At 46.4% G+C, this 19,496-nt stretch overlaps 1 protein-coding gene across 2 annotated transcripts in view; it reads left to right on the forward strand.

The window, feature by feature from the left end:
- The window catches only part of LGR6 (leucine rich repeat containing G protein-coupled receptor 6), a 125,292-nt gene that overhangs the window by 65,728 nt on the left and 40,068 nt on the right, over positions 1-19,496 (forward strand). Inside the window, exon 5 of one of the 2 annotated variants that reach the window (XM_084497888.1) lies at positions 16,300-16,515. The exons of the other annotated variant lie outside the window; for it this stretch is intronic. Within the exon in view, the coding sequence (XP_084354014.1) occupies positions 16,300-16,515 (216 nt within the window). The remainder of the gene's footprint in view (positions 1-16,299; positions 16,516-19,496) is intronic. 2 annotated transcript variants of the gene reach the window in all.

A 19,496-nucleotide genomic window follows, 5' to 3' on the forward strand; every position in this document is an offset into this window, starting at 1 on the left:
CACCCAGAAGGGGCTCCTCCTCACCGCTGTGGACTGTAGTGGGAAGGGACCTGATGGGTAGCACAGAGGAAACTTAGGTCTGTCAACATGTGAGTTGTACCGTTTTACCCAGACAAAGGGTATTTATGTAAGAGCATAAAATGCTTTAAAACACTTTTAGTGATTCAGCCATGGGAAGAACCGAAGCTTTTCATGGTGATGCTTTTCATTTAAAGTAACTATGTCTACAGCAGGTTTGTGCTAACATATTCAGTAAAAATCCCACGTCACTGAAATGCATGCAGTTTTCCTGGGTATAAACATAATTGCAATCAGATCCTGGTAGTGGCACTGAATTTAGGGCAGGTCTGTTTGGTAATTGCCCAGCTGGAGTAAATAGCACTGCCAAAGCTGTAAGAGCTTTCTGAATTAGGTTTTCACACTGAACCACTGAAAAATTAACCTCAACCCTAATCCTTAACTTCAGCCCTATTCTTACTGCATCCTTTTGTCATAGAAATTTGCCTGGAAGCAGTTTCTGGAGGCCTCAAATCCAGCATTCTGCTTGGAGAAGGATAATTGTAAATACTAGACTCATAGAACCATAGAATATCCTGAGTTGGAAGGGATCCACAAGGATCATTGGGCCCCACTCCCATCTGATTTACCCATCAAAATTCATCCCTCACTGGTGACACAGCAAGAGTGTCTCAGTGTGCACAATCAATGTGTCTTAAGATAGAGCTAAGATGCTCTGCTTGAGTATCAGCGGTGCTGCCATGATTTCTCCAAACACAGTAATTAGCCTCAGGCCAAGAACCTCCAGTACAGGTCTGTGTTAGAGAGATTTTTTTCTTCTTTTTCTAATATCTGAGTCATTTTCCACAAGTTTATGAGACTCTTGTGTATTCATAGCCAAAAAACCTAGCCAGCCTGGAACACCCATAGGTCACCACAGCATGGTTTCCGAGCATTACTGGTCAGGTTATCTGAGACCCAGTGTATTCGTGTTGCCCAGAGACTATTTTTTTCCGTTCAGTAGGGGAAGTGGCTTCATGCCACATCATGACAGTTCATGAGTTACTGGACTAGCATGGCACTTCACGGAATATTAACTATCTGTCTTGCAAGTTGGCAACACATTCTAAACAGGGCAGCAGAAAAGGGAGGTGAAAATGGGAGCCAACAGGAGTGAGGTGGAGCAGACAGCTACACTAGACAGAAAGGGATTGTGTGCTGGTTATTTTCTTACTCTTTCAGATATTTGCATTTGATGTCCATGTTCGTCATTCTGGAATTCAGGCAGGATTTGAAGGGAAAGTATGTATCTCTTATGGACAAGCTGACATAAGAAAAAAAAAGACAGACTTCTGAATATGAAAAGTCTTTTCTCAGGCCTACAGCAGAAGCAGCCAAACTAAGTGGAAGCTGAGAACAATTGTTTTGAGATTAGCTCTATAAGTAGGATTTACAAGGAAATTCAAGGGATGAGGTAGCTGAACAAGCAAGACAGAGTGAGACATTTTAGCCACCGTGGGACAGGGAGAGGCTGGTATTTACTGCCTGCACAATGCCAGGTTAGAGCAGAAATGTAGCAAAGCCCTAAAGCCTCAATGGAGCCTCTGAAATTGGAAAGTGAAAAGTAATGATCAATAAACCCCAGTTATCTCCAAATGCAACAGCTGTCTTGCATTTGGATGCAACACACATTGGGATGCAGGAGCCAGCAATGGGAGAGCCAGGAAGAACAGCACTCATTTTTACTAGCCTAGATGCAACACACTGGCTCTCAGAAAGCCTAAGTTACTTAAATTCCAGTCCTTCACAGGACAGACAGTATGCCAAAAAATGACATTAGATTCAGGCAATCTTAGGTGAAATGGAAGGTCCTTAGATGAGGGGGTCAGGAAGTTCCCTTGTTGGATACTCTCTAAGTGGATGTCCTGTTTCTTCCCTGAGTATATTTTCTAACCCAAGGAAGTTGCAGGCTTGAGTTTGGGCAAGTGATATTTAAAATATATTAACAGGGCTTCCACCCACACACACAAACTGGCAAAGGCCAATAAATCAGGTGAGGTTTCAGACCATTGAACACAACTCTGTGACAACAGCATTTGTAGGTACCCATTTCCCATCAGTTCCTGTGCTAACCAAGATCTTTGTGCCAGCTTTACTTACTGTGCATCACCACTCATCAGGGGCTGCATGTGGTCTGCGCCACTCCTCCTCCAGAAGGAGGCACCCACTGCAGAGGCTCAGCATTGCCTGACCAGAGGTGTTCGTGATTCACTCTGCCACGTGGATGCCAGCCAGTCTGAGGAAGCAAGTGTCAAACCCACCCAAGTGCTCCCATCCCCGTCAGACACACCTGCCCTCACAAACACCCCTCCCCACAGGCCCTCTGAAGCTGCAGCCATGCCTGTGGGGCCCGAATCAGGCCTGCCCTGCTCCCTGTCAGCTACAGGATGTGGAGGCATCACCGCCTGGAGCCTGAGCTGTCAGGAAGGAGACCTTGGCGGGGATGACTGGATGAATACAAAGAGGAATTTGGATTTCAAAATAAGACAATACAAAGTTTTGGAGACCAAGCCTCCTACTGAGTGTTAAGGAGGCTTGCTTTATCTGGGAAGCATGTTGGGAAGCCCAGTGGGGAGGATTAGAAAGAACACGCACACCTGATGGCAATGCTCTGAGCCCTGCAAGGGATGCCAAGACCTTACGTCATGCTCTGATCCAATTGTGATCCCCTGGCAGGGTATCTGGTTACCGGTGGTTTATAGGTGCAGTAACAACATACCATGTGTATTCTGGAAGAGTCGTGTGTCAGTCTAATTAACGACTTTGTGGTTTGTGAGCACTTACCTAAAGCAGATGGGCACTGTGTCTGTTCCTCTGCCAGGCAAAAGGAGTCCAAGGTATTTCAAAGTGAGCAGGTGCTGTAAATTATAATTACCAGGCTTGCAGAGGTAGAGAAAGCAAAGAGAAAAGAAACCTGGTGGATTAAGAGATCAAGATAAACTCTTGATTTTTCTTTTTCAAATACTCATGGAAAGTGATGAGAATAGCTGGCTCTTTCTGGAGCTTCTGGCAGATCAGCACTTTGGGAAGGTGCTTAGTGTGTGTCTGGTTCAGCTGAGGGGTGTTGACTTTGGGCATCCCTAGGACCAGGGCAGGTTTGCTGATGCAGTGAGAGAGCAGCATAGACATAAAGCATTCAGTCACATTCCTCCCTGCTAAAAAAGGCACCCAGTAATTTATCTCCTGGCCTGTGGGAGCTTCTTTCTCCTCCCACAGCAACCTGGGGCTGCGTATCACCTCACAGAGACCCCAGGGAACCTGGACATAGCTGGCATAGAGACACTAACACATGTGAAGTCATCTAACTCCCAGGGGGACATTGGCAGTGTGGGGGGCTCCAGCTGAGCTCAATTCCTTGTATCTTAGCAGCATCCTTTGGTCAATAGAGTGAAATAGATGCTCTGGGGGAGAAAATCACCTCCTGGATGCAGACATCTCACTTTGGAATGGATCACTCGCAGCAGTGTATTCTACTAATTTTGTGTATCAAAATTAGTATCCTCATTAAATCCTCACTACTTGGAGCATGGCATGTGGATCAGGGAGTTTACCAAGGCTTTAGCCCATCCCCTAACCTGTACATGCAGGGATTTGTCCAGAAATATCTGAGCTAGTAACCCTGCTCAGAGGAGAGAAAGCACGTATATCATAGTCCATCAATACTAAGATTTGGGATAAGAGACAAAAGGAAGTCTGTTGTCTTGGTTCCCTGTGTTTCCAAAGAACGGGATTTTTGTTTCCCTGTTAAATACATGATTCCCTTGCCATACAGTCCAAGAAAGTGGGCTAGGTGGTCAGTGACAGGCAGAGCCTTGGACCCACCTGGTGTGGGATTTCCCTGCCCTGGCACCCTCTAGCACACAAAGCCCATGTCCAGCTTCAGATATCTTTGCATTTGCAAGCACAGAAACCAAATGTGGCACATGAGATTTGAAAGATAGCTCCCAGACATCTTTAGACACATTACATTTACCTCCTTCGTCAATCTCTTCTGTCTCCCAGTTGTGCTCCCTGCCCTGAGATATTCCCTCTCACACACAGCAGCAGCAGCAGCAGCACTTCCCTTCATGAGCAGTGAAACAGAAATTTCCTGCAGCAAGAGGTCAGCCTGTTCTTGACTCCTTTACGCAATGCACTTTGCGTTTTCTTGTGTCTCCCTAGCAAGATGCACCATAATGCTGGGAAACACTGGCTTCAGCTGTCCCTGTATACAAAAAGGATTGACTGTCCTGCTGTGGGACTTGTCAGAATGTTGGCTAAAGCAAAGGTACCCAGAAACAAACAGGAAAGCAGCTGACAGTGTTTGTATCTCTCCTCTGTGTCTTAGTGACTCCTCCTGTGTCCAGCCTGTCAGGGAAGCAACTGCAGCTAAGCAAGAGACATTCCTTTCAGGCCAGAATATCTTGGTCACCTAAAAGCCTGCACATGTAGTGGTCAGTGGTCCAGTAGGTCTCATTCCCTGGGATCCTGTCCTCACTCTCACTTTAGTGCACAAGTTATTTTCTTTACCATGAGGGTGGCCAAACACTGGAACTGGCTTCATAGAAAGGTGGTTGATGTGCCAGGCCTGTCAGTGTCCAAGAGGTATTTGGATAATGCCCTCAGTGACATACTTTAACTTCTGGTTAGCTGTAAATTGGCCAGGCAGTTGGGCTTGATGAGCTTCATAGATCCCTTCCAACTGAACTATTCTATTCTACTCTACTCTACTCTATTCTATTCTATTCTATTCTATTCTATTCTATTCTATTCTATTCTATTCTAAATTTTACCTCTAACTAAGATATTCCAGTTCTTCCAACCTATTAGCTTTCCAACTTGATATCTTTAGCAGAAATGTTTTGGATTTTTAAGGAAATGCAATAAAGAGCATTTCATCCCCTGTCCCTCAAGGCAGGTCATTATTTTTATACATACGGCTAGAGATTAAAATGCAAAGAATGACTTATAGCAATTTGCGAACATATGGACTTTGATGTAGACAAAGGAGGAAAACTCTTCCCACCTGATCAGATTCTCACAAGCATATAAATTCTTATGACAGAGGGAATAAAAAAAAAAAAAAAAAAAAGGCTTTGGAATAAGCATGGCCTGAAGAGCTCAGTCAATTCATTCCTCATTTCACATCTTTGATCTATTTGATATTTAACAGTTCGCTGTTAACAGCAATAATCTTCTCTATAAATCATGTGTGATACAATAAGGTTTAAGAAAGGTGTTGTTTCCACTGGGTGTTTAGAGGATAAAAGCTATGGAAAAAGCAGAAATCTATAAAGTCAACATAACTTAGCAGTGACTTACAATCTGTTGGCGTAGAAATTATCTTGTGGCAAGACCACCTCAGTCCTGTGACATGATTTACTGGCTACAGGGTCTTTCTGGAGCACAGTGAAAAAAGGTCAAGGAAGAGCAATGAAGAACTTGCCCCATCTCTGAAATTCCTCTTGGCCTGAGGTACCTCTTCTCAGCAGCTGGTTTTGGAGAGAAACACAGCTAAGTCAGTGGAGGTTTTGTCCCCAGACTTTTTTTTTTCTTTTTTTTTTAAGCTAAAGTCAGATAAGTCACTGCTTTTTATCATGGACTTTGAGCAGACACAATTTTTCTGGTCCATGTAACTTAGGACCAGAAAATGGATGTAACTGCCATCTAACCTGCTGCTCTCTATCTCCCCTTCAACCACTGTGACCTGTCTCAGCTGCCACTGCAGAACTGTGAGTGTCACCAGGACTGCGATCGATAGCTTGGCAATATTAGATCAGGTGTGAGGACAAAAAGCTGTATTAAAATAGAAATTAAGCTCAAGATTCAGACTTTGGAATTGTTCCTCTGCTTACGCTGGCCGGATCCAAATCCCTGGCCTGGGTTCAGGAGTATCCCAGACTAAGAACAAAGTGCTTGTCTGGACCTTATTGCTTATTCTAGCAGTTTTCTCTGCTGTTCAGCTTGTCTCCCCAAGACAAGTTGTTCTTGGAGTGTCCCCCAGAACATTTCATGAGTGCTAGCATTTTTACTGCAGAAATGAGCAATACTACATTTTCAAAAGCCATTGGCAAATCCACTTGGCAGAAAGTGCATCACATTCTCTTATAGGGACCAAAACTGTGGCTTGATCACTGTGTTCTTGGTAGGACCCAACAAGCAGCTTCACTGCCTCCATCTTCCAGCCACCAAAGAAGAGCAGTGTGATCAGCCGTGCCGGAATTTGGCATTCCAATAGAGCAGCCGGGGTCAGGTCTGTAGCTGGGAAGCCAGGTGGCTGGGAACAGGAGGCTGATGTCTTCGTGCTGGTGCTATGACTAGAGTGCTGGATCCTTCCCTCATGGTGGGAGATCCTGAGCACTGCCAGGAAAGAAATCAAATTCTTCTGAGTCATCCTCTATAGCTTTGCTGTGCAACCATCTTTCCCTTCAGGTAAGCCTCTGCTGTGCCCACATCTCCCTCAGGCTCATCAGGTGGATTTGTCTCCTCTGACTTTAGCCATCTTGATATTAGTCATCTCAGCTAGTCATCAGTGGAAAATGATCAGCATCTCCAGAGGGTGAATCATCCCTGTTATCTCAGAGCCCTGTCTGGTGGCTGAATCACTCTCTGGAGGAATCAGATTTTCTCTATTGGCTACAGAGAGACCCTATAACTGGTTTTGACTTTTACATGAATAACATCGGGTGAGATGTGTTTTTCCTACTCCTGGAAAGCAAAAAACACTCCTCTCCCCACCCCTGCACACACTTCCATCTGGCTAAAACAAATTCCCAAGGTAACACACAATCAGAACATGGGTACCAAACCAGAGCTGAGCATCTCTCATCCCCCATGATGCTGTGCACATGACCCAGAACACCTTTGTGGAGCCCCCAGAGAAAGCTGTCAGAGCATATCATCTTGTCCAGCAATACGAATATAAGGAGCAGCTTACCCATGAACCAGAGGAGAAATTTTCTGCACTCCAGACCTGGAGGGATTTGAATTTGCAACCACAGTTTTGGAAGCAAATCAGAAATTAGAAAGGCTTCTGACATGGGTATTGGGTACATCACAGATGTTCTTTCCTCCTGTTAGTGAGAGGAGCTCAGCTGGTCAGAGTAGAGCCTTTCCTGTTTAGAAATAAAAAGAGCATGAAACACAGAGTGGTTATCCTGCTACAATGACCTGAGTAACTTTTTTTGAGAGGAAGATTTAGAGACCACACACGAGCTGTTGAACCTATCATCCTCCAGGAACAGCCCTCTTTAGTGGTAAGGCAATAAAACCCCACCTCCACTTGTCCCTTTTCCTTTAAATTCTGGCTTTGAGTAATGAGATGTTGTGAAGCTCTTGTAAAGGAAATGTCCAAATTCCCCATGCTTATGAGTGTCCATGCTGTGAAGTGTCCCTGCACTCACCTCCCAGGAAGAAAAGCATGTAAAGTGTCGATCAGGCTAACAGCTAAAATTTTTGTGAATGTCAGTAACTCCTGTTTTTTTTATTCTGTGATAGAGCTGGTAAATGATACAGAAAAATAAGGTGTCTGCATAAATTTCTACCTGGTCCCAAGAATGGCATCGGCAGATGTAGAAACTCTACCCATGACTTTGTTGGATACCTGTGTATGCAGTGTGTAAAAAGCAGCAGTTTCATCCCTTTACAGCATTTGAGATTCTGTCCTGAAATGTGTTGAGAGCAAGCTCTTCCGCTCCCATTGATCTTGAGTTGGGCCGTCATGGTCAGCTTTTAATTTTCCTCACAATCCTCTGAGTCAAATCTTCTCTTGAGACTTCACTTTCTAATTTTACCACTCATTGAGCTTGTGGTTGGCGCTTCTTGGAAGGGGGCAGCGATGAGTGACACCCTTGTCGTGTGCCAGCACTCCTGGGACTCACCCGCTGTGCTCCCAAGCAAAGAGGTCACACTACAGCTTGGGTGGCTTGGCTGTACTTCTCTCGTGGCTTGGCAGAGGTTATATCAACGGTAGTCACGTCCAAACATTTCTATATGCATGACTGCTAGCAATCCAGTGTGGCAACCAGGAGACCCATCTGGATAAATATTCAAGAGATCAGTTACACCAGGCTAAAAGTGGTGGTCCTTTCCTCGTCCATACTGCTCCTGCCTTTCTTTGCTCACAGGGCAATGACAGCAGTGCCCACCTTTCAACAAGCAAATATCCCTCAGAAGAGACTCTGACACACACAGAAAATTAATTCTGTCTTTATATCTCTCTCTTATGCCCTGTCAGTTCCTATCTCGGACTGTAACAGCTTTCAGAAAAAGGTGAATGCTACCTCAACTGCCCTCCCAGTGTCTAGAACATTGTGGATATGAGCTGTGATTATTATTTTTGTGTGTGTGTGCACAATCTGCACACACACACGCTCTTGCATATGACTCATACAGTAAGTTCCAATGTGTTTTCCATTGACCTTTATTATGGATACCCATGAACCTTAACTCACTCACTTATACACATAAGTATCCAGGGCATGCTGCATTTCCCCAGTGACAACTCAATAGAGAAGATGGACAATGGGTCCCAGATGTTCCATACAGTAGATACAGCCACACAGCAGGGAAGATGTGTCCCAGATGTTACACACAGTAGATGTGTCAGTGCAAGAGGAAGATGGGCTGCAGATGTTCCATACATTGAATGTGTAAGCACTCCTGATGAACCACAGAGGAGCTTCAGGTAAACTGCAGACAGCAAGGCAAATAAGAAATGAACAAAATATTTAAACTGGCACCCACCTATGCAGCATATAGTCCTCCATAAGACACAGCAATAGCCCGTAGTCTGCTGTCTGGCATGGTCAGTGAGGCTCAGAGGTGACAAGTTGCTATACAGACCTGTCTCACCTTTTAAAGTAAGGCTTAAGAACTGCTAGCTGTGCTGGTAGGATAAACACCAAGTTAATTTTTAGCCAAGTGCTGTGAAGCACATAAACAACATTTTAGGAGCAGCTGGAGCCCGCTCCGTGTGTGACAGGCTCTATCAGACGTGGTATCTTTGGCAGAGGGAGCTCAGTGTAGGGGTCTGAGAGGGCCCTTCTAGCCCAGGCTGTAGACAGTCCAAGCAATGTCTCCTAACAGTCATACATAGTGCCCCTGGAGAGGGGCTCAACTGGAGAGGGGCTAGGGGACTCTCCCATGGAGCCATGGCTGCTATGCCTCTAAAACAGCCTGGTAACTTACAGAGGGGGCATGCCCAGGAGGGCCTCAGCCTTGGTGAGATGAGAGCAGTTGTACATTCAGTTCCAGGGCATCATCTGGCCAGCCGTGGGTCACACGTGTTCAGTGAGAAGCTGTGCACTGCATGCATGACCGTCAAGGCTCAAGGTTGTCAGCAAAGGCCAGTGCTTTTTCCCTGTATAGTCCATGAGCTAAACAGCTGAGGGTTATTTCACTTCTAAAACAAAGTTGGATGCATTGGAGGGTCATGGAGCATCCTTTGGGTGCTTACTTAGCACAAGGAATGAGCTTGCTTGGCCCAGGGGATCTCGGGTACAGGGACGTGTTCAGAACCCCTCACCCCAAAGAGCAGTGGGTCCCGCTCCTTCCGTCCTCAGCAATTGCTCCTAGCTCCTGTGCTTGACAAACTCCTTGTTTCCCCCAAAAAATGCAGGACCCAAACTGCTCTGTGGGCCTTGAGCCACTCTCCTTAGTCTCTGCCTGTTTTCTGCACCTTGTTCTGCACTTTCTTTCTCTCTGGGCACAGGGGACAATGCCAGGCTCCCGGGGAGAGTGCTGCTCAGGGAGTCAGCACAGCAGCTGCCCGCCTGTCAGCAGTTTCTGTAGTTGCACAGGGATTTTGGCAGTCCTTCCCACACGGTTCTGACCTGAGGGGTTTTGGAGGTGTCTGCAACTGGAGATAACAAAGCCCTCTTGTCTGTACCAGAGGCACATTGTGTGGAGTCTAGGTATTGCTCTGATTTCATTTCCTGAGCATCCCTCATGGAGGGCTTCCCAGAGGGACGTGTCCCATTAAGTCAGGAGTGAAGACTCATTGCAGTTCAAACAGAGCCCTGCAGACTTTTCCACCTGGTCCTGTTCCCCAGCCAACGGACTGCGGACGTGTTTGCATCCGGAACCTTCGTTCATTGCCTGCGATGGCTTTCACAAGACTTTTTGGTCTGGAAAGGGAGCTGGGAACTCTTGCAAGTCTTGTTTGAGGGCTGAGCTCTCCCGTGGCAGGGGCAGGGAGCCCACATGTTGGAGCAGGCCTGCAAGGCAACGCTCTCCACGTTCAGCAATGTGTCCTTCTCCTGCTGTGTCTGCAGCACCATACGACCACAAGGACACGAGGGACAGAGCAGATGAAACCCAGTTTGCCACCTTCCAGTCTTGCAGTGCAGTCCCTGGCTGCCTTTCTCTCACCCATTTGGTACCGGCTGATGGAAGGAGCCCTTTCTCCCTGCCTAGGTTACCTGGGACCCAGAGCCTCGTGCCTCTGCGTGTCCAGGCCACACTGGGCACTGTGCGTGGCAGGACGAGCCCCACACGTGGAGCTGGCTTCTGGGGGAGCCACGAGGAGGGAGTCAGGCTGGTGTGGAGTGGCTCTGAGCAGGCTGGAGCCATCCTTCCTCATTGTGCCCTCAATGCCTTGCACCACAATTTCCCTGGGCGCTCAGAAGCCAGGTACTGACTCAGTGTGTCTGGGAGTTTTGCCTGAGAAAGGAGCAGAGGTGTTGGCCCCAGTCATTACTAAGTTATCAGAGAAGTCTAGCTGCAGTGACATCATCTCCTTCTTATGTTACTACAAGGAACTTAGATCCTATTATTGGATAGGAGGTAACTCAATCGAGCCTTTCAAGATAAACTCAGACAGGAAGAGAGACATGATTGCCTGAAGGCACCAATTAGGCATTTCTGGTGAGATCAGCTCTGTTCAGCAGACACACATGCACGCTGGGGCCAGGGAAGACAGAAAGCACCTCGCTCCCCGAGGAAGGGGCTGTCTCTGGGAGCAGTGGGTAACCACGCTGCTAGGTCTGTCCTCACTCCTTCGAAGGATGCAGCTCTGTCCAGACCCTCCTTTCTTTATGCCGAATATTCTGCTGCTGACAGATAAAGAAGACGCACAGTTGTTCCCTGGTTTGAATGGAGAATGGCCCTGCCCTGTACCCCCAGTGCTGCCTTTGATCTTCAGTGGCATATTCTCTCCAAATTTATCAAGGGAAATAATAGCCCAATATGTGGCAAAAATGCTGGGAGGATGGATGGGCACCTGAGGACCCAGTGTCCCCTTGTGACCTGGCTGTGGGCTGTAGGGGAACATCACAGAGTCTACACTGCAGACCAGTTGCTGTGCGTGGTCTGTGTAAGGCATCCAGACAGCCTGCTATTATCAGCTCTACCATGTGCAAGGAAGGAAGAACAGCATTAAAAGTCAGGATGTTCCCTGACAGCATGGCATTGTGCACGTTTATTGCCTTCCAGGCAGCAGCTCTCCCTCTAAATGCTCCACAGCCAGAAGGAGCTGGAAAGACTGGGGCAAAATTGCTTCTGCCAGTCACAGTCTGAGTTTTGCACTACATCTGCTACGGAACAGTGTGTTTCTGGTTATCCACTGCTGCACGCTTCTGCCAGTCTTGTTACAAACAGCAGGATGCATGTGCTTGCAGAGGTCTCGGAAACGCACTTGTACATCCTCTGAAGTGATCTGGAAGCAGTTCTTGAAACAAGGCAGTTCTTGGAAACTGCTGGGTCTGTGGCACAGGAAAACAAAGATCTCAGATTATAGCTCGACCTGTCAGAATTAATACAAACCTTATGACATGCTTGCTGCATTGGCAACTGCACACAGCCCCACCACCACCTGGACCTCCTGGAATGGCTGCACTGATTGCTTTAGCTTCTCTTTTGCACACTGGGAAGGAGGAATATCCCATTATTGCCCTTTTGTGATTAGAAAAGGGCTTTCCTACCTGCTTGGTTCCTTCTATGAATGTTTTTGTTCCCAGCACCATCTCTGGATTGTTCTTGGTAAGAAGGCACACAGATTTTATCCGACACAGACAATCTTCAAAGCAAAAAAGTGGCTCTTCAGAGCCCACATAAACCAGAGTCAGCTATGATCCTGCACTTTGTCGGGCTCTATACCCTGCACTCCAACATCTGACAGTGTCCTGCATGAGGAAAAAGATCCCTTTTCCCACCCCAAACAGGTTCCTTTGGATCCCCAAAACTGCCACTGGCTACAGCTGCAGCAAAGGCACCAGCTGATGGGGCTCAGAGATTGGTGCTGAGCTGCTCCTCTCACAGATGGGAACAGCTGCTCAGGGAACAAAGATCACATAGGTAAAACCTTAGACCTAGAGCTAAGGGTCTTTTTCCAAAACAGATCCCTCTCTCCCTAATCCAGTAATCCTTAAAACGAAAAATGGAGTAAAATTTGGGCACTTTTAAGACATTTTTTGTTTTGGCTAGGTGTCATGTTGAAATCATATTAATGTCCCATGATTACCAGTAGTAGATGTAGATCTGAAGCCAGAAGCCGAGGCTTTCTAGCAGCTGTTGATGTGCCAGCATTCTTGAATGTCCCACTTAAAATCAGCTCTTTGCCTGCAATGATCAGGATAATGCTCTGTAGTGCCTTGATTCTCAGTTCAGCCTGTGAAGTCGGTTGGAAATATTGTCCATGCAGACATCTGGAGAGCACTGTGTGTCTCATCCACTCTCCAGACCTACAGCACTGCTTGACAGCAGGCACCACTTCAAGTCCCACTTCCAAGCCATCCAGCAGCTCCGCAAGAGAGACATCTTCTTTTGTTAGCAACAAATGGGTTAATGCTTGTGAGGAAAACCAACTGAGTGATTTGGTGAAATAAAGATTAAAACATCTCCATGGAAGGTGAGGAGCCAGCCCCAGCCTGCGCTGTCCCATTTACCCACTAATCGGCCCAATTATCTTAGGTATAAATCATAACAGAAAACACTTACAGAGCCAGAGTCACACACTGAAGAAAGGAGAGAACTGTTGGGTTGGTTTTTGTTTAGTATAATTGATATAATTACTAACAACTCTGTGCCAAGAACTTCAGCTTTTCTCCTTCCAGAAGAGAGTGGAGAGCTGTCTGAAAGCCATAGCAATTAGCAATCCCCACATGCACAGCCTTTATTAGAAAGAATGCACCTCTATTCCAGAAACAGCCAGCAGCTCCCTGAGGAGCAATTAAACAATCCAGAGACCTTTTGGTACCAGGAACACAGCCATCACTTAGTTCTTGTTCCCTTGTTGGTGCTGCAAAGGCAGATAAATCCTCTGCCCATCCAGCCAGGGGTGAAATGCCTTTAGCTGGACACTTCCCTGTTCCTAATTTTAACTTCAGTAGCTCCAGATAGGTGCAGTTTGCTGTGCTATGGGCCAAACAAGCCGTTGTTTCTGAGGCCCTCATCCAGCTCATTAAAGGTCTCCCTTTCACCCCACTGAGGAATCTGGCTGGGGGCTGGTTTTCACACTCTGGAGCAGATTAAGGCAGCAATTACATGGCTGGAGCTCACCAGCACGGCTCCCCGGGCACGCGGCTCTCTGGGCAGCAGCCGCACTCCTCACCACATGCCACGCTGCCACCAGGGCAGAGGTGAAGAGACAAAAGACCTGGGGCTCATTTCAGTCTTCAGAAGCGACCTCTCCTTGACAGGAGGGAACGAGACATGGAGCAGAGGCTGGCTGCAGCATGCTTGGAGCTGCAGCCGGTCCCTGTGCAGGAGCATTTACAATCTTATTAGATGAATCTCAGTTATTGCCCCATCCTAACCACGGGGATTAACAAAGGTAGGGACCTCCATGCCTTTGAGTGCCAGTGAGTCCCTCAGAAAATCCACCAAGGACCCATCCTACCTCACTGGCACTCCTCTGATACCTACAGGACCATGCATGTAAGGAAGTGCCCCTCCTGAGCATGTGCTAAATAGCTGTGAGCAAATCTGGCTGCACTAACAGTTCCTCTAACACCTGGGGCACCATCACACTGAAGCCAAACTCTTGTGGCTCGTGCCTGTGGCTTCACCCAGGAGCTCATGACCAAAGCGGGACAGAAAGCTAAATAGTGCTGGGAGCACCCTGCTCCCTTGCCATGAACCATCCTCGTGGACAGCTCAGCCTGGTGTTGTACCAGCCCGTGGCTCTGTTTTAGCATCTCCGTTTCTGAGAGCTGAATTTGGTTTTGAGAAATGATAACTATTCTCAGTGGATATTTTCATTGTCTGTTCTTTAATTAATTAAACTTGAAACAGAGCATTCACTTTAAAACAATTTTCAGTAAACATATAGGGATTTGGATGAAAGAATGTCTCTGTGAAAAGTAAGCAGTACTTCTCCCTTCTTTTTTTTTTTTTTTTTTTTTTTTTCCGAAAAACAAATTATGATGCCAAAAAAGTAACAGAATTCTTATGCTGAAGAAGGAATGGAAAAATTAAGCAAAGATTAACATTTCCCACACAAGTTTTAATTTTGGTCAAAAAGTTCTTGTTTGTCCCAAAACATTTTGATGAAAATTTTCAAATAGGCTCTTTAATCTTGCCCTGAGCTGCTGCAGGGTTTGTTTTCTGGCTCTTTATTCTTTGAATATATCTTCACAGGAAGATGAATAACACTGTGCTCTGAGCTGACTGCAGCCTGGGTGATAGGAGGTAAATTGAGGCAGAATTTGCAACATGCCCATCCTTTCAAGATAAAGATATACACTGTATTGTGTAAGCTTTCTGAGCAAAGATGCAAGCGCTGTGGTAACTGTACTGAGTTTTGGTTGTGACATGTTCTCGTCATCCTCAGCTCACCCTCCAAAATCAGTAGAGCTGAGTGAAAACCTTTCAGCCGAACAGCCTTGCACCAGAAAATAGAATACGTTGCTTTGCAGCAACACAAGCGCATTGCAATTCGGAGAAAATCATTCGTGTGGCAAAATGGGCGTACTTAAATAGTTTGTGAACTCTGAGATGTGATGTGTGCTCTTTGAACAAGTGTCTGGTGGAGATGGGGGCAACACGAGTCTGGGGCTCTGCTCCAGCGTTCAACTTTTGTCAAAAATATTACTTTTGATAGCTAAAATACTAATTTATATACTACTTTCTTCTTATGGATGATCATTGATTTAAGGGCTGGGCCGTGACAGCTCTGTTAACTGTCTTCTCTCGTGCTGTGATAAGAGGCAAAGTGCTTTCTCTTTGCAAATTTGAATTCAGAGATCCTTCTTTTAGATAGATTGAGTAAACAAAATAGGCTCTGTTAGCCATGGATGGAAATCAAAATTTTTCTTTCTCCTTGCTATAATTGGTTCCTGGTACCTCATCCAAATTTGAAAGGTTTTCCTCTTTTATTTTGATTTTAAAATCTACAGATAACACCGTATACCCTGCTCACCATCGTTAAAAAAAAAGATCTTTAAGAGAGACGATTACTAAAACTACTTTTTTATATAATAAGCTTAATATATTTTTGGCTTCTCATTCTGTTTTGGAACAAAATACCAGTTTTAAAAATTAAAGTTTCTAACCAAATTAAATCTCTGCTTTTCAATTGCCCTAAGGATTCCACGATGATTAAAAAAAAAAAAAAAAAAAAAAAAAAGGCAATTGGCAAATCAAGGAGAAAGAAAGGCCTGAACATGTGCAACACAGAGAGCACATGCTTAATTCCTGTGCCATGACATATGGTCTGACTTGCTGTCAGTGCTTCCTGCACCCACGGTTTTACAGGTAGCGCTGGCTGTTCAGACCTAACGCAGGATCCCGAGCACGGCTGCCACGTACATCACATTCTTCAGGCAAATCCTTTCCCTCTGGCATGGGATTTGGCCCATGGTGCTTTGCTTTCCAGCAGACCCCATGGCTGTGGGGCTTAGCAGGCTGCAGGGCACTCCACATGGGGCTGTGGCAGGGCACTTGCGCTACGGGGCCACAGCAAGTCTGGCCCCAGGGGATGAGCTGGGATGTTTGTGCTTAAGTGTTGCAAGCCACAGCCAGCCAGTGTCCATCTGGTGGGGTCATACAAAAGGATTCAGCCCAGCTGTTTTGCTTAAAATGGCCACTAAATGGCCATCAGGAAGGGACTATCCTTGGCGGATGGTCAAATATCTCAGGGCGCCAGCAGGAGCCTTGTGCTGAGACCTCCCCATGCTAATCACTACTTACAGCCTAACCCAATCTCCCTGGCCATCAATCCATCCCGCCTCGGCACCAAACCTCCCTTTACATAACGCTGTGGGCACAGAAAGCAATGCTGGATCAATCTCTCACTTATCCCCACCCTGTTTCTTTCCCACTCAGACGCCTGGATGCAAACCTTATCTCTGTGGTGCCCGAGAAGAGCTTTGAGGGGCTGCTCTCCTTGCGTCACCTGTGGCTGGACGATAATGCCCTGACGGAGATCCCTGTCCGAGCTCTGAACCACCTGCCAGCACTGCAGGCCATGACCCTGGCTCTCAACCAGATCTGGCACATTCCCGATTATGCCTTCCAGAACCTCAGCAGCCTCGTGGTGCTGTAAGCCTTTCTGCTTCTATTCCCTCGCAGCCGCGGCATCCTCCAGCTGGGACAAGGTGCTGACCCTGCCTGGCAAAGCATCCTCAGCCCCTGGGGAGCTCCCGCTGCTTGCTCCCGAGGGGCAGCTTTTTGCTCCGGGGGTGGGCAGGCAGGGGGCTGGTTCACCAGAGTCGAGGAATCCCCACCATTTGATGGGAAATGCTAAAATTTCCACTCACTTTTGAAGTTTTTTAATGTTTTCCCTACTTGAACAGCCAAAAAGGTCCTCGACATCTTTCAAAAATAATGACATTTATTAAATAAATAAATAAATAAATAAATAAATAAAGATCTGGAAACAAAAAGCAGATTTTTTCCACTGAAAATTCAAACAACAAAAAGCTTACAATTTCTAGTCCCTTCTCCAACCTCTGTGTTAAATCATAGTCATAGAGTGGTTTGGGTTGGAAGGGACCTTAAAGATCATCTAATTCCAACCACCTGCCATGGGCAGGGATATCTTCCACTAAAACTACAGGAATTTCTATTGAAATTAAGAAAAAAAATGAAAACTTGCAATCGGGTCAAAAAGCAATTTTTTTTTCTGATTTTTTTTTTCTTGGAAAACATGCAACAAAAACTGCTTGAGTAAATATGATTTGGAACAAAAGGTCTGAGCTCAACACCTTGTCCAAGCTTGTGTGTGTGCTTATTTGCATGACGGTGTAACACACACCACTCACCAGTTCTTTGCAACGATCACAGCCCCGTGGTGCACGCTGTTGTCCAGTTTGCATGATAAATATTTTACTGACAGTACTCGGAACAATGTAGAGAACGGGACTGCTGTCGGAGGACACCAGGTGCAGGTGGGACACATTCACTTCACAGGCAGTGAGACACTAAAACACAGCCTCTAATCAGAAAGCAAACTAATGCCATGGGAGTTACGTCAGGAGGTGCATCCCTTCAATCAACAGAGGCTTGGATAGTATCTGGCTGTTAAAAGGAAGTTTACATGTGCAAATTAGCTAGTCATTAACTTTTTGGTGTTGATTAATAAGTTCAGGTGTGATTGCCAATTACTTCAGAGCTCCTGTATCTACATGAAATGCTAACTTTTAGTTTGCTAATATGCCTGTTGATATCAGGGTATTAAGTAATCTCAGCATGTGGTGCCTAGTGAAAGCTTAGCAATTAGTTCACTTACAAAATTTAAAGTGTTTACTGAAACCATCTAGCACAGAAAGTGCCTGGACAAAGCACAGTCCACTGTTTTATTAGCATCAACTTCAGCTGTTTAGACAAATCACAAAGGCTTGTTTAGGAGAAACACTAAAAGCAACTTGAGAAATGTCAAATAAGTAGTTTTCACCCACAATAGTGCCCATTCTACCAAGACATCCTTTGACCCATAATACAAGCACTTCATTCAGCCTTAATAGCTAGCACGGAGGGTGAGCTGACATTTCGATTGTTATTCCAGTCTCAAAGCATGCTGCTTTCATTCTTGCTTATCCCATACTTTGGGTGCGAAGCAACTCCTTAATTAAACAGGCAAGCTCAAGAAATAAAAGTCAATGACCATTAGGTCGCAAGGGAGAGGATAATGTCCCACCACAGACAATTGGACGGGAACACATGTGTGATCCTGCCAGGCGCTGTGGGACACGAAGCTGAATTTTTGTGGGATCACAAGTGTTTGGCAGAACTGTCCCCATAAATCTCTCCCATGCTTCCACGCATACCCCTGTCAGCGCGCAGCCAGTGGAAAGTCACCCAGTGTTCTTCCTGCGCCCCTACCGGGACGTTTCCCTGCCTCACACTCACCCACCAAGCCAAGAAGCTCCCAAAAGCCAGCAGGCAAGTAAAGCCCACGAGGAGACTTTTCCACACAGGATGCAAAGGATACGCACGTGCATCCCTCTGCCAAGCTGTGAATGCAAACGTAGGTGGAGAAGAGATAGCTGCTGCCCGAAACTTCAGCAAACTTCCAGCCCAAGAGGTAAAATGAGCACCTGGGGGAGGAGAGATGAGAACAGATGTGGAGGAGCAGGGGGAATCTCTCCTTTACAGCCTGATTAATGCTCGTGGGCACGGCTGGCCATGGCTGAGGGGGGAGATGTGCTTCTCCTCCCGCACCTTGGGACTTTGGGAGAAATGCGGGTGATCCTCCAGCACTGACACAAAGAACCACCACCAGGACATACGAGCCTCAATCTGGAACAAGTTAAGGGGTTCAGTCTCTGCTGATAAATTACACCTCCGTGGAGGAATTCCCTGATCTTATTCCCAACTATAGCTGCCGCAGGTTTCTCACCAGGGCTGCCGGGTGTTCGGTAAGCAGAGTCTCATGTAAATCACTCAACATGAAATCTCTGAGGCTCAGGAATTGGCACCGTCTTTTCCCAGCCTCGATAACAAGGTCTTCGTGTGCTGTGATGTTGGCACCATGCTGTGGATGGCAAAAGGCAGGCGGCTTCTTTGATCAGGGTGTCTCATGGGAACAGGATACCAAGGATGTTACCTCCAAGTCTGATCTATTCAGGACAGAATGTGTCCTAGCATATACAGGCAGAACTGGTCCTAAATATTGTACAGCTAATGATTTGTATGAAACAGATTTGTTACAAAAAGCATTTTCTTTGTTGGGCACAAAGGGTTTTTCATTTAGAAGCTGAGCATCTGAAACCCCCATGCTGCTGTGCTGACAGGCTGATAAAGAGCATGACAGCCGTTCTCGTTAGTGTCCCTCGTTCCCTCTGTCAGCTGAATTCAGCAGAAAGTCAGCTTCCAAACCAGGAATCACAGCACCTCTTCCAGCCCCAGTCCCAAAAAGGGTCCACGAGCACTGCAGTAAAATCTCATGGGAGACAAATTTGGGAACCATAGCCCAGGAATTCCCACAGTGCTGCAGAGTCTCTGAGCTGGGCTGTGGTTCCCTTCCTGGTGTCACCGAAGGAGCTGAGCTCCCTCAGCACAGATGTTAGGCAAAACTCAGG

The sequence above is a fragment of the Aythya ferina genome, assembly GCF_964211825.1.
Source record: "Aythya ferina genome assembly, chromosome: 25".
NCBI classification, from domain to species: domain Eukaryota; kingdom Metazoa; phylum Chordata; class Aves; order Anseriformes; family Anatidae; genus Aythya; species Aythya ferina.